Source organism: Poecilia mexicana, unplaced genomic scaffold (genome assembly GCF_051168715.1).
Source record: "Poecilia mexicana isolate PSO_F unplaced genomic scaffold, ASM5116871v1 scaffold_1, whole genome shotgun sequence".
NCBI lineage: Eukaryota > Metazoa > Chordata > Actinopteri > Cyprinodontiformes > Poeciliidae > Poecilia > Poecilia mexicana.
In genome coordinates this window covers 14739587-14755530 of record NW_028263370.1, presented here as the reverse complement: position 1 = coordinate 14755530, position 15944 = coordinate 14739587, and the positions used below count along the sequence as shown (strand labels likewise).

Genomic DNA, 15944 nt, shown 5'->3' with positions numbered 1-15944 from the left:
TAAGTTGTAAGAGATTTTTTGTTGTTCTGTTTCTTTGCTAGAAATAAACTACAATCAAGTTGGAAGTGCGTTCAAGAAACAAACCACCTATTGCACACATGGCCTTCCTTGGAATAATTTTGGTTTTGGAGCTTAGAAGGCCATGACAGTACAACTTACAACCAAGATCATTTTTACATGTTCAGATATGTAATAAACCCAACAACTGAAAGAGGGTGTATTTTCTGTTTCTCATCACTGTGGTTCAATAGGAATAAATGGGGGATGGGTGGGATGCTTAACTCCCAGAGATTACCCTTTTATATTCAGTTCCACTCCATCTTGAGGCATCAGGAAGAAAGACATGACACATCAAGGTGGTACAGTCAAGAACATCCTTTTTATTCAATCAGGTGCTGCTCTTCTCAAACTGTGTTTTTCTTCTTATGGAAAAGAAACTGTAATTAACACATGCATTTCACCTAGAGCTCTGGGGGTGCTCTTACAAAGAAGTGGGGCTGCACTGAGGATACTAACAGGGGTGCAGAAGAGCTGGGAATCAAGGGATCGGGGGATGGGGGGAGGGGGTACTGGAGATGGGGGTGGGGGGCTGCCTATTTCACCAGTAACCATACACATTAAAAAGATCAGAAGACCAAAATAAACAACAAAACAAAGAGACGGAGCAGTCTGGCATGAGGTGGGCAGAGGTGAAACGGGGAGGGACTTCCCTGAATCCTCTCAAAGCGGAGAGATCAGGTTCTTGGTGGCGTTTTTAGCGATCTGGTTGTTGCGTGGTAGGTGGCTAATACTGCTGAGGGTTTCACAGTGTGGAACCTGCCGTAAACAAAGATACCTTTCTTTGAAAAGTTTGGTTGGAATTGATATGAGATTTTAACCAAGGAAATAAAACCACCCCTTTCAGCCTCATGTGGGACATTTCCGGTTATAAGGTGCTTGTAGCTTTAATTTTACAGGTCGAAGCTTCCTCATAGGAAGCCTAAATGACAGCATACCCTGATAGCAAATATGAAAAAAGAATTCCTAATTAAAAGGGAACAAAAAGAGGGTATAGAACAAAGCCATAATATAAATAGCCAAAACAAAAGCTCAAACTCTTATCCTCGCCTGAGCAGCCCCTTACCAACCTCGCCATAGCAGTTCATTCAGCCCTGTCGACCCCATCAGTCTTCTTTGTAAACCTCTCTCTTCTCTTGCGCACACACCCTTAAACTCTGCCGTACCTCCTGAACCCACCCAAGGACACCCCCAACAGCCCATCAGTGTAATTTGTTCACTTACATTAGCTGCTGAATGGAGAAGCTGAAGAAGATGGGTATGGTAATACAATGTGAAGCATACAGACAAGAATAACATGTGAGCTAACTGCATTCTGCTCAGACAAAAAGTTCCTCTGCAAATATTTTTTTCTCGTTTTTCTTTTTTTTTTTTTCTTCTATTTTTACCCTCGCCACAGCGGAGAGGGCGGGACAGAGCGCGCGCGAGAGAGACGGAGAGTGACGGACACAGTTACAGACTACTCCAGTGCCTAAGAGAAAACAGACAGTGGAGACAGAGGAAAAGAAAACAAAAGCAAGAGTTGAACAAGAACAAGTTTTTTTTTTTTTTGCCTATTTGAATTTTTTTTTTTTCATCATTTATCAATAAAAAGTAAAGAACTAATTCACACCAGTTTTCTTTTGTACTTTACAAAGGCGCATATCTATATATATATATTATAAACATATAGATACACAGCTTTGAAAATGAAGTAAGGATAGAGGGGAGGAACATTGAAGAGGGGATTCATTTTACAGCCAGAGGAAGGAGCTTTCCCTGAGCGCTGATTGGGCAGCAACCTTTTGCCGCCTTGTGACACTCAGGGGCAACCTGCAACCTAAAGCCATTTCCAAAAAAAACGAAACAAAAAAAAAAAGGGGCATTTTGAATTACAAAATGGAGTCTGTGAACAAAAGGCACTTTCAAGGGACAACCTTTACAGCTGGGAAACTATACACTACGGCACAAGCACTATTAAGAGTCATCATTTACAAAGGAGGGAGTGGAAAGGAAGGGGGGAGAGGCTCACCTTGCTGACTGCTATATAAATGGCTCAGACCTCTTAGTTCTGCCTGATTAGATGCTATTATGCCCCCTTTCTCTTTATGTTATCTGTACAGACGTTCAGTATCCACATCAGTACCAGAACTCCAATTCCAACTCTGGATTCAAGAAAAGGTTGAAAAAAAAAAAAAAAAGGAGGATTATGGACGTGAAGAGAATAATTTCAGCTGTTTATGCCAATGTTTTGTTTGGGGGAAAAAAAAGAAAAAAGAATGAAACTGGGAGGGTTGTTTCACTTTTGCTGGTGAGTGTCAGGCAGTGCATGGCTAAGTTTTCTGTTTAGGGTTTGCTTCTTTCGAAAGGTTGAACCAGAATGCCTTTTGTGTCACAACCTTAAGGAACAGGAACCTCTCCCCATACTAGATACAAAGAGAAGAATACAAAGAGAGAGGAATAATGCTGTTTCCTAAATGGTCTGTTACTTTTGTTCATTTATAATAATTCTGAAAAGGAATCTGGATTTATAGTGTTAAAGCACCAGTTTTCATTTGATAGATTCTGTTTTGAAGCTGTGTAGATTTTTTTTTCCTTCAGCCCTCCCACATGTTTATAAACAAATGATTACACATAAAACATTTTAAAAAAGAGACAAAAGAAATAAAAACAAATACCCCCAACTTACAAAGACTAGGATTTTTCATGGCCCTCTAGTTTAGAGTCCCGGAGCTTACGGACTTGAAACAAATACAATTTTTTTTTCTCTTTTCTCGTAGCTTTCTTAAAAATCTCTAACAGACAAACACAATGATCTACCCAATGCATTGCACGTGGCTCAATCGACACATTATTTTCAATAATAATACTTTCCATCAAAAACAAACACTTTTCTTCAAACCTACGGTCGATTCTTTTTTTTTTTTTAACATGGTCATCTAGGTATTATAATGCAGATGGCAATGGTGTGTGTCGTTTTGATTCGAAACAGCAAGGCGATCTTACTGAAATGGATTGTGTGGGGTGGGGGGTAAGAGTTCAGAAAATAACTAGACTGCCAACAAGCTTGAGGAGTAAAAGTGGAAAAGAAGCATTCATCATAAATATATATGTATATTATTTCTCTGTCTTTATAAGAAAAAAAAAATGGTTGCAGTCCTCTATGAACATCCGTCCTGGGCCAAAGGTTTCCACATGCACCAACACCAACGTTCCCTGTAGCCTTAGCTTATATACGGGAATAGAACCTGAAGTCAAGTTAATTACTAATTGCATGGAGGGAATACAGAGGCACTTCCATATATTGTCGTAGACTTGCTGTACATAGAGCTAATGTTTCTATAGAGACCCAGAAAGTCCTCTCACAGCCCGGTTTACTATCCCTGCAAAACAGAACCAATAGCCCGGCAGTCCAGTTATTTTGTGAGGTCAGCTTTTGTGAGTTGGATTGTGTCATGATGAAAATAACAGCGATTCTAATGTGAACATTTACATAAAAATAGTTCAAATTAAAAAGACAACCTTTAAATGAATGAAAAACCATTAACAAAGGCGGTTTGGAGAACTAAGTTTAAAAGGCTTCCCTTTTATTCAGGTTGCCGGTGGTTTTAGTGTGCATTTTGTATATGTGTATGCATTTGTGTGTGTGTTTTCTGGATGTTGATGTGACAGGGATGCAGCATGAAGCAATGCAAGGGATGCATGTGATGAGCTGTTGCCACTGTGCTGTCCATTTGTGAGAAGTTTGAGAAGCTGCTGCTAAAGTCTGAATGTGCTACTTAATGAATAACTGCAAACTACAGAAACGCATGATGGCATGACATGCAAGAGAAGGTGCAAAACAATCCAGGTGATACAAACCCAAAACCAAATCTGAAAGAAATTGCAAGAAAAACAAAATTAAAGCTAATAAACTGAAGCTGATGCTGTGCGCGCACTGCTGTTGATGGATAATAGGGTGCTTGTGTGCATGCTTGTGCCTGAGAATGTGTCATGTTTAGGGGCCAAGACGTTAACACAGCTTCATCCCTACGGTGACAGTCAACCTCGGTCCTCTCCTCCAATCACTCATCTGACCACTGATGTGCAACATGATTCATCCCTTATTGAAAATGAATTAATAGTGCATAGGTGAGGGGACGAAAGAGCACAGTTAGTGTTATGACTGTCTGTCGTGTGTTCACTTTCTTGCGCTCGCCTCATGACTTTCACTTCTCCTACTAGCAGGACGCCCTGATTCTTCGACAGGTAAACAAAGACCAGCCACTTAGTGCATATATGTCACACCATCAGATGGTGTCACCATGATTGGCCAATCGGAAATGAAAGGGGCTCAGGGCTGAGTGAGTGGAGCAGCAGAGTGTGCTGACACAGAGGTATGAGGCCGTGGTTAACTCTTGAGCTCCAGCTGTGATGGCGTTATGTGGGGCAGTGGGTGGAAAGTGGGACCGTGACGCTGGGGGAGAGATGTGCAGAATAAAATTCACGGATATGCACGTATGAAATGTGGGTAGTGATCTTTTCAACTTGCACATCTGACTCCGCCGTTTGTCATTACGTTCATTTTTTTTTTTTTTTTTTTTTGGATCTCCCAGCCAATGCATGGAGTTTCATTGTGGAGACAACAAAATGTAAAAGAAATATATAATATATGTATATAAAAGAAAGATAAACAAATGTTAAATTGGTCATTTGTCAGGTTTTTACATTGTGTTTCCTTTCTGCCATTTCAAAGTGTTTGTGAGACAGTTCCTCCTCTTCCTCTTCCCTGCATTCTGAGTCTGTCCGTTCAATCTCATTGGAGCCTCCTCCATGAAAAGGGGACAAACAGTCCTATTCGAATCGTGTTGGAGTGGGAGTCCTCTTGGGGCGCTGTGGGGTTTTTCCGTTTTCTGTAGTAGTACTTTCAATAGTGTTTGGCGAGAAAGACCTTTTTAGTGTCAGCAGTTTGTTCTTTATCAGCGGTGATGCGTTTTTGTTTTTCAGATTTCCAATTTTCATGACACACGTTTAGCTGTTGCTTCAGAGAGGCCTTGTCAGAGGAACCAGGACTGTGAAGAAAAAGAAAAAGAAAAAAACACAGAAGACATGTTTTGCTTAAGATTTTTGCACCTTATCGGGGCATTCATATTTCCAATCAATTAACCCAATTCAATCATTACAAGCAGCATGCAGAGAAAAGCATGGCAAGGTGTGAAAAGTTATTCATTTTGAACAGAGAACATTTCACATATACACATGGGCTTAATTATAAAATAAATTAAAAGTAAAGTGAAAAATGTTACATTCACCAAACCTCAGAGGAAATCATTGTTACAGAATTCATTCCTAACTAGATTATAAGCGAAGGAAGATGAGAAAAATCGAAAGACCAAAAAAATTTCATTTAACAACACATTTTATTTTTAGTTATTTCTAATGTATATGTATTTTTACCACTTAGTCACCTTTCTGATTGTGTAAAATGTAATGTGAGCAGATGCATAACCATTCATATTTTTGTTACTTTATCTAAGTTTTCAGAAACATATACACTCATACTAAGTAAAATTCAATATGCATTGCAATGAGGCTCGTTTGTAAGATTAAAAGTATCTTTTGAAACTGATAACCTTTAAGCAGCTACTAAACATACTTTTCATTAAGTACCCTCTTCAGTATGATATGTTTTTGTTTTGTTTAATTTTTTGTCATCCTTTGTAAGACAAAAATCAACATTATTAACAGAAATAGAGACATTGTAGTCTTTGTAATCTATAAAATATATTCCACTTAATGACTTGAGGTACTGAGATAAATAAACCTTTTTATAATATTAAAATGTATCAAACATTATTGTATTTGTATTTAAAATTGAATGTTGAATTTTATTTCTGGTGCTTTGTTTATGTACCGTATTTTTCGGACTATGTGCCGCTACATTTTCCCCCACACTTTGAACCATGCGGCTTGTAGCCCGGTGCGGCTTTTCTGTGGATTTTTCTTCAACCACCAGGGGGCTCTTTAGCAGGAAGTGAATCATTGGAGGTCAAAATTGGAAATCAAAGAATAAAGTGCTAATTTTCATTTAGAACAAGCACATGCTAGCATCAGGCACGACGGAGAAATTTCTTCAAACTTATATGATGCAGCTTTTAAATTGAGGGGCATCGATCTGGCAGTATAGGAGGGAAATAGAGCCGCTGCAAGTAAACTCAGCATGAATGAAACTATGGTTCGGTGTTGTCGTGAGACAGGTTAGTTTTACCCTACTGATAATGTGTTGTTGCAATAGCAATTCTGCTCTCTGCCCTCTGCTGGGTCCTTATGGAAAACCGAGAGCGGCGGAAATACCAGCGGCTTATAGCCCGGTGCGGCTTATATATGTACGTTTCCATTATTTATTTATTTTTTTTTCCTAAAAGTTTGTAGGTGCGCTCTATAGTCTGGAAAATACGGTACCTTAAAAAGCAAGTAAAAGTATTTTAGGGTTAAACTATTTAAGCAAGGCAGAATTAATACACAGCAGGATTTTCCATCAAACTGGTTCCCGGGCTACACTGAACTGAACATTGGTTAACAGACACTGGCAATCAAAAATGCTGTGCTTGTCATCTTGAAAACTCCTAAACTCCTGGTTTATTTTTTAATTTACCTAATTCAAGATAAAACATTACCAAAAGGTCAGATTGGCATAGAAATAACACAAGCCCTTCTTCTCTGCTGTAAATGTTTGCTTGACATCAGCTTGCACACAGTTATAAGTGGATTAAAGTCTGATATGGCAGGTGTATTGACAAACAGCAAGTTGTTTAAACACACTTAAATTTATCTTAATAAGTAATTTGTTTTTCAGAGATTTATACATAAATAGTGTGATTTGTGTAGTTAAGCCATCACTCTGAACTATGATTGTCTACAGAAATCACAATGTAACAGGAGAACGATCAAACACTTACTGGAGGACATTTTAAGAGATTGGTTGCGCCAAACTGGTGTGTTATTTAAAAGTACCAGTTAAGAAGTCAGTACAACACAGGCTCAGTTTATCATGGGAACTGCTTTGGTGAAAAAACCCCAAGTAGGCGTTTTTGTGAAATAGATGAAGCATATTTAGAACCATATATTTGAATTATCCATCAACCACTAGAGGGCGACCCTCTACTCCTTTTGCAACATTAGTCGAGCTCAGCTGTCCCATTTAGTACAAAGTTGTTTTCAATTTCATACCTTCCTCTCACAGGTTATGTCACATGGCTTACTTTTTAAAATAAAACAGTTGTGTTTTTACAAAGTTAGCAGCACTCGTGTCACTATTTAGTTTTCCACTTCGCCAACAAAGGACTGTAGCGACTATCATTTGCTACCAGTTTACATGTAAGGTGATCCTACTACTATGTGTGTGCACTGTGGGTCAGAGTGCTCTCAGGCTACAATGTAAAGCTTCTGTGAGCAGCTAGTCCAGAGATCGGGTTTCTCAGTCTGATAAGATGGCAGAGTAGAGGCTTTGGCACAGGCCGAGTGCTTCTGGCAGCTTGTGACATTCCACAGACTTCAGCTTAAAGAGAGCAGCTACTCACCGCACCTTCAACAGGAAACTTTCTGTTGTCCCCCCACCCCACATACATAAGTAAACCTTAAGAAAGTATCAATCCTCTCAAACTTCTTCATTCCCAACACATCTGTCTGATCTTGGTGTCTGTAGATAACACCTCCTTCTGCTGGCTCCACCAAGCTTTTTCCTATCCTCTCTCTTTTACTCCAACTCTCTCAATGTAATCCTTGGCAATGGAAAGAGACCCCCCTGCAACACTTCCACCCCCCCTTTCAAGTCCAAGTTCAACTGCCTATGACATCATGTCTGGTTGCTGCTGGCAACCAGACAGCCGGGACGTGACTGTGGAGTGCAGCGAGCTTCAACTAACTCCTCGTTTCAACTGTCCCGTTCTTTCTTGTTTTTCATCCAGGCTTCCATATCTTCCCTTCCCCTTTCCTGCATAGCTGACGCCTGGCCACCAGAGAGCTCCTCAGACCAGCTTTTGTCTGCTCATTACTCTGACAACAGTGGGAAGGCTCTCTCCTTCTGTCTTGGCTAGTTGGCTTGCAGACCTCAAGGCGGGCTGGCAGGGCCATCGTCTGAAGCTCGCCATATGCCAGAGAACAGCAGGACAGGCAGAGACCTCTGCTACTCACACAAGCTGAGGCTGGAGCTGACCTACTAGGCTCAGCTAACTGAGAGCTGATGCTATCAGTGCCTACGTTGTTACTGTGCATAACAGAAATGTACATGAAATGGCTTAAGTGCAAATTTTTAAATGCTTTTTTTTTATTGACAACAAGAGAAAACTGGCATGCTAGGGAGAAGTAAGTTCTTTATTGTAGGGCACAGAATGTGGGGCAGGATTTTTGGCTCAGCGCTAAAGTGTATCTGCATACACGTTAAATCACGTTTGGACTGTGTTTGGATGTCCCCTAAGTGCCAAAGCTGCATCTGTGGAAGAGTGGTGCAGGTGGGGGGCTTGGGAAGCAGAAGGAGCTCATGGGGAACGTGGACAGATCATGCACCGGGGGGGTTGGGGGCGTGCCGCCCAGAAACGCAGATCGTTTCCATGTGTGTGTAGGGAGGACGGGAGAGCTGAGTTGGCTGCAGGCAGGTGCGGTTAGCCCCTAATGAGAAAAGTTGTGTTGGTGATGGAGGAGGCCCAAGACACTACAGCCCAGTGGCAGAGCATAGCCAAAGCTGAAACCACAATGTAGTGCACTGCTGGCCTCACACGCTGCACTAACACACACTGTGGGACCTTGTAGAGATAAATCAACACTGCTGGAGCTAAAACGAACTGGCATTGCTTACTCTCACTGTGGGGAATCTACTGTGGTACAGGCACTGTAAACCAATACTGAAACTGAAGGCCTTGATACATGGGCAACACTCAATGTAGCAGAGAGAGTTTGGAGAGAAGGAAAATAGTTTTTCAGCAGAAACAGAGCGGAACAAGATGGGGAAAAAGCTAAAATGTTAACCCTCAAAGTGCCAAAGTTTAGATTTCAGAAAACCTGTGGCAAATATTATAACTCATTATCGACTTTAGCAGGCTGCTAAAACAGATCAGCTAATTAACTATTGCCTTTATATCATGGCCTTCATTCTAAAGAACATGCCTCTTTAATCAAAGCCTGTCACTCGAAAAGGTGCATCTATAAACGGCAAAGTGCAGAGTCGGGCTTATAGTGGGTGATGAGCGAAGAGGAAGAAAAAGACACAAACAAAGAGGGAGGAGGAGGCGGTGGATATGTGGATGTTTAGTAGATGAGGGAGGCTGGCAGGGTACCTGAGTCTGCTGGGGGATATTCAGAAAGTTGTCCCGTGTTCCGATGCCGACAAACCGGTTGGGAGCTGTGGAGCCTGGCGTGGAGTATGCTACAAACAGAGAGATACAAGTGTGTACATGCTTTTACACACACGCATACACACTCAGCCTGTAATAGAGTCTGATGCTCTCATCATTGTTTTCTTTAAGACTGAATATAGAGATATTAAACCTGCTAAGGGTGTGACTGTATATTTCTGTCAAAGGAGTTTCGTGGAAAAGTCGTTAAGAGGGAAGAATGCTGATTCTTCATTGGATAGTAGTTATTTGTCCACATTGTCGGCAGGTTCCTTTTAATATATTTAAACCCACCATTTAATTGTTTTTGAAGGAGGGGCAAACAGTCTGCAAACAGACACTCCTCAGCAGCCCCCTGGCCTCAAAAATTAGAAGCCACTGGGTTTTCAGAAAACCAGTGAGAAAATAGTGTGGACATCACATGGAGGAACACTACTCATTGATATTTATAAGTAATTCACAATTAACATAGTAAGGGCTGGATGGGGGGAGAGGGTCGGGGGCGGGGGGGTACCACTCAGTTAAGCCACAGGACCAAATTTAGGGCAGTTGTGCTAACAGGACTCCAACATGGTGGCTGAGAGGAACCTTTGCTGTGCTTGATCTGAACGAGTAGAGGGGATGGGGATGCGTAGGGGTGACAGTGACAGGACTGGAAACTGATGCATGTGTGAGCGTTACCATATGCATCTGTATGCATGTTTACATGTGCTTTATGATTAGTATTAAGATATACAGACAAAAAAATTAAAGGGAAAGAAAAACTTTACAGTGATAACAGTCATCAGGATGAGGGGGGGAAAAAAATGACGAAATGTCCCCGTATTTATTTATATAGATGTTAATATAAATAAATAGGTCTGACAGGTTAATCTGAGACTGTAGGAAGAAGCTGAAATGTAAGGAAGAGAAGAAAAAGAAGGAAAAAGGAGCCCCGGTTGCTCTGTCCAGCGCCCCCTCCTGGTGTGCCTCTCCCATGACCCGACTCTTGCACCGCACCTGTTTGGGATGGAACCAACCAGAGCCTCACCGCTCTCAGATCACACTCCTCTTACGCACTCCCCCAGCATAGCACTGATTAAACAGGTTTGATTAGATTTTCCTCTTCATGTTTACAGACATTCCTTCTTCTTGCAATGATGTGATTTTCTTGTCTAGTTTGTTCCCAATTTTTAATTGTTATGAGATTTGTGTGAAAATGGCGAGGGGATTGCTTTTGTGAAGTGGGGCATGGAGTCTTTTTGGAGTCGACGCCAACTGCCCTAATTTTGTTCCCTTAAAAATGAAAAGGAGAAAAATAAAGGAAAAATGAAACAAAGAAAGGAAAATATGAGCAAATATATATATATATAAATATAAATACACAAAAAGAAAGGAAGAAAGCAAAAAAGAAATGAGATGAGGGTAGATTGTATTGCAGATGTCAGAGGGACATGCAAAGGCTGCTTTGATCAAAGGCTTGGAGCAAGAGAGGAAATAGGCTCTGCTCTCCTTTTGCAAACTACCAAACATATCCAAAAGAAAGGAGAGAAACTACACTGCCTCTTGTGGAGCAAAGAGGAAATCTAACACCAGAGAGAAAAAGAGGGAGAGAAAAGGTGGAGGAAGGAAGCAGAACTGGTTTGCAAAGGCATGGAGAGAGAAAAGACGACTGAAATTCAAAGCGTGGAGGAGTGAGCCCCTTTCAGACATGAACTGCTTTCATTAAACTGGACGGCATCTGTGCTCCCTATACAACCATTTCTGACATGCTCCTAATCAGGCTGTCTAATTTAGCACTTTGGATGCTAAAGATGGGGCAGACATGTGATGATTAAAACATTATCCCTAGTGGTGTAAAAAAAAAAATAAAAATACAGATTTTTACTAGATCATAAAGCTAAATTTTATTTCTGTTAGAGGACTCAGTTTCTTAGAAAAAAAAGCAAATTATTTTAATTTTAAATATTAACCTTTTTTAGCTGCTACTGTTTATTGCTGCTATAGTTTAGTCTCTGCAGTGGATGTAACGTTCTAATAGGCATGTCTATCGCAAAACAACATGTATTTATTTGAATGAAAGTCCCAAATCTAGTAGGCCTTCAGTATAACATCTACATATAAATAGATATATATGTACAGTTTGTGCACACAGTATCTATGTCCATCACTGTTTAGATGATCTATTATTAAAACCATGAGGTAAGAATAACATGAATGTGACCCGAATGTATGAATACATGAATTATGCCTTTTAACAGCTTGATGAAGGCATTAATGCAACAAACTCATGTCTGAAAAGGGCTGCAGAGAAGCGTGACAGAGGATCTCTGGTTTGGCAAAGGCGTGGGCTTCTGGCCTGACAATGTCACTGGTTGCTGGTACACTTAGGTAGTGTACATTTGATAAGAGGAAGGCAAGCAAATCTGCAAGTTTCCTGGGGGCTGCTGGGTGTTTGAGCAGACTGCAACCTAATGGAAAACTCAAACCGCTAAAACTAACCACTGCCAGAGTAGCCATAATAGAGGTTCCAGATATTTCATGCGTTTATTAAAGAATTACAAAAATAAATGGCACAAAGCGATACCACCCATAACACTGGAACTTCTATGATGGCTGCACTTGTTTGGGTCCAACAAACTTTATGTTCTAGAAGGATGACTACTGAATAAATTTACTGCAAATTTGGGCTTGGACAGGCTTGCATTTTTGGGGGAGACTGGGCATCTTTTGTGGAGGGGAGTGGGAAGTGACTTACACGGCGATGCGGGTGAGCTGAGTCCACCGTCAGTGGGCGTGCTGATGGTTTTAGAGTCGGGCATAGGGAGGGGCACAGGGCGCGCCACCGGGGGTGGCGGGGGCAGCAGGAAGGAGCCCGGCATTTTGCTCTGGCCACCTCCATTTGGCTGCAGATGGACCATACAGATAGGATGAGGAGGGCACACCCCAAGAATATACAGTGGACAGGGAGCCTTACACACTCACACACACACAATCCCTTGCGAAGAAGTTTCTTCACATTCTGTTGTATTTAAACTACAAAGTTAAATGAATTTTGTTAAAATTTTATGTGATGAAAGAACACAAAGTAGTACACAAGCCTGAAGGAAAATTCTATGCGGTTTTCCAGAATTGTATTTAAATAAAAATCTTAAAAGTATGATGTTTATTTATTCCTTTTACTCTGATGTCCTTAAATAAACCAATGGTCTTCAGAGCTAATCTAAAATGTAAACAGAGCCAATCTATGTTATTTAATGTAGTAAATATAGCTGTTCTGTGAAGGTCTCAGAGGCCTAAACAATAGATTGGTTTGGATCAAAAGCATTTTAATAAGTTACAATGGCCAAGTCAAAGTACAAAAGTAAATCCAATTTAGATTTTTTTTAGGACTTTAAAATGACTCATCACAAATACCAATTAGATTGAACTTGAGAGATTTAGCAAGTAGAATTGGCAAAAAAAAAACTTGAAAAGCTATCCTAAAAGTATAAAAAAGTATAAAATATTGACTTGGTGTTAGTATAAATGCTCAACACACTTACTAGATTGCATTGAAAATTAACAACTATGTCTAATTTTTCTAATAGGTATGCCCTACTTTGTGTTGTTGGTCTATCACATAAATCCCATTTAAATGTTTAGAAGATTTGTGGTTTGATACAAAAGGTGAAAAAGTGCAAGAATACGAAAAGGCACTGTAAAGATACCATTAAGTTGTTGAAAGTGATTGAAATACATATACAGAATTAAGTTTTGCAAATTATCAAAGTGATGAACATTATCTCACACACAGGGGAGAAAGACAGATGGTGTGATTAATTTAAGGATAGTGATGGATTGTTAGGAGAAGTTATAGTGAAATGTAGGAACTGGAAATTATAAAAAAGGAAAATCAGCACTGTGTGCAAAGGATGTCTGTCTGGATGAGTGTCTGTGCCTTCAGTACATGTATGTTACAGATAAAATGATACATAATTTTTAGTTTGAAAAGCAATGAGAATAAATGTTTAAAGATAAAAAACACGGCTTGATAAGTCAATGTGAAATTCAAAAGGTCAAGTTTACAGTAAAGGTTTACAGTACTACTCTGCACTTGTGTCAGAGCATATATAACCTTCCCTCAAGGGTCAAAAAGTTAACCGTCTTGACAATAAAGCTGGGCATGCTGTTGGGCTAGCAGAGGTACCATAAACAGATTTGTGTATGCAACCCCAAAGCAGCTCCCTCTGAGCTTCCGAGAGCTTTGGCATTTGGTTTATGCCTCGTTCCAAATAAACACTTACCCGAATGTTGTGTTTCAGTAGATCGGCACAGAGGGCAGCTCTCAGATATCTAATGCTGAATTGCTTTGTTCCATTTACATTACTTGATCCCCTACCAGGCATTAAGCAACAAAATCCTCATACACTGCCAAATAGATTGTGACAGGTGTTGTGTATCTTGAGAGAACACTGTTTCCATACAAAACAGTAAAATTGTAAAAAAAAAAAAAAATGTCATATGATCAGAAATATTTGTTCCTCGAGTGCACCTCTATACTTAAAGGTCACATTTGGGTTCATTCCATGGATAATTACTTCTACAAACAGTACAAATCTTAATGCTACTACAAATCCTCAGCTGGCTTGCCCCAAGTTTGAAGCCCTGCTGCTCTACAGCTGATCAAATGCCAGTTGCCAGCTCTGGCCAAAACCTCTATTTGCACATCTGATAAACAAGATCTCTTTCAGACCAACTGCAGAAGATGTAGAATGTACTGAATCTTAGAGTCAAAGGTGATTTGGATCTTTCTCCTATTTGTTTGTGTTACTACGCTGCTCAAAATGTTCCTTTAATTCAGTAATTTGTGATTTAAATCAGTTTCCTTTGCGTGAGTTTGCGTCACAAACGACGATGCTACATAGCACAGCATTTCACAGTCAGCCCTCCAGAGAAAAAAAAAATCACCTACCTGTGCACTGGGCTGTCCTGTGCCATCTGTGCACACAAACTGCACAAAATCCTTAAGTGGGTCCTGGTGATGGTAGCGTATGGTAGGATGGGTGAAGTATGGGCTGGACTGCTGGATGATAGAGGAGGAAGGGAAGTGCAGGGCTGAAGCTGAGGCACGAGGGCTCCCTAAGAAAAAAAAGGCCATATAAAGCAAAACAGAGAGAAGAGGAGGAAGGGAAAAGTAAGGAGAGGATACCAAATCAGGTTTTTATCATCAGAAACAAAACAAAGATAAGATACTCAACAATTCAGCTATTTACATTAGCATGCAGTATTGCCAGTGTGTCAATATTTAGGACAGACATATGTCCTAAATAGAGATGCACTGGTCTAAAATGTGGGGACGATTTCTTATTTTTGTACATCTTTAACCTAGCAATTTTAACACATTTCCATTTCTTTTGAAGAACTAAAGTAAGAAGAGCATTCAAAATATTTTTCCAACCTGATTGGTGGTTAATAATTGTTTTTCTTAGGAGCGATGATGAGGTCACGCCATGGGTTAAAGAGCAGTCACTTTCTAATAGGGTTTTATTAGTCATCTATAACAGGAAAATGATTATAGAGTTCACAATTTAAAAGGTATCTAGCATCTTATATAAGCACTTAGTGTCTTTAGCTCGACTCAATGTGTATTCCCTTGAGAAGGTAGACCTTAACTCTGAGTTTTCCCAAACGCTGCAAACATTTCCAAATCCAGCATTTTCTTGTAACATATTTTTATAGCTCAAAAGGATAAAGCAAATCAACTTCGTATAGCGTCTTTGTCCTCCCATTTGAAGTCTTGCTCTCTTTCACTATATCACAGCATAAATGAAATGCAGAAACATTGCAACATCTTGTTAAAAATATGGTAGCTTAAAATGGCTTTTTTTTCACTCAAAGCTACATCGACACAAAAGAGAACTGCTAGTGTGACCTGGCAGTGTACAGTGCATTCACTGATTGAAAAAAAAAAAGTCACCAGTCAGCGCTTATCAAGCTGTGGATGGATTCCAACCACCTGCCTATGTCTTGGTGCATGTCTAGTTTTAACTGCATCAACTCAAGAGGTTTCTGTGGAACTCCGATAAAGCTAGCTTATCTTTACAATACACAGTGTCTGCTAAATTATCTTCTACTCCATCTTCATTTCCCCTTCTCTCTCTCTTGCTCTCTCTCTATTGCCCACACAAAGTAACCACAAGGGTTTACTGGAGCTTCAAACTCACTGGGTTTTTCCACTTTTGTTTTATTGCTTGTCAGTGATGTGCAATCCATCAGGAGCACATCCTTGTGTGGTTCTGCCCAGTAGGTTGAAGCTCGGGAGAGAATTTCCCCTCTGCCCCCAACCAAACCACAAAACACCTCCCAGAGACATTAGTCAGCGAGTCAGCCAACCACAAACACACGCACACACAAAAACACACACAGGTACAAATCAAACAAAAAACTAGATTGCACTCTCTCCACTGTGATTCTATGGTTTTGACAAATGGCTCAGCTAACTGGAGACACAAGCAGCTAGGCTGGGGAAAACCTGGAGAACTTAATGTGAATTATTCCAAGTAAGCTTGTTAACCCTTT

General features: G+C 40.3%; 1 protein-coding gene across 10 annotated transcripts in view; it reads right to left on the bottom strand.

The window, feature by feature from the left end:
- Positions 1–360: 360 nt before the first annotated feature.
- The window catches only part of nfixa (nuclear factor I/Xa), a 125988-nt gene continuing 110404 nt past the window's right edge, over positions 361–15944 (bottom strand). For 9 of the 10 annotated variants that reach the window (XM_088005101.1, XM_088005091.1, XM_014981954.2 and 6 more), the window contains 3 exons: positions 14338–14504; positions 9348–9436; positions 361–5087 (listed from right to left, as the gene is read on the bottom strand). In XM_088005101.1, the coding sequence (XP_087861227.1) occupies positions 9368–9436; positions 14338–14504 (236 nt within the window). In that variant the 3' untranslated portion in view covers positions 361–5087; positions 9348–9367. The remainder of the gene's footprint in view (positions 5088–9347; positions 9437–14337; positions 14505–15944) is intronic. The other variant, XM_088005079.1, reaches the window with a different exon arrangement.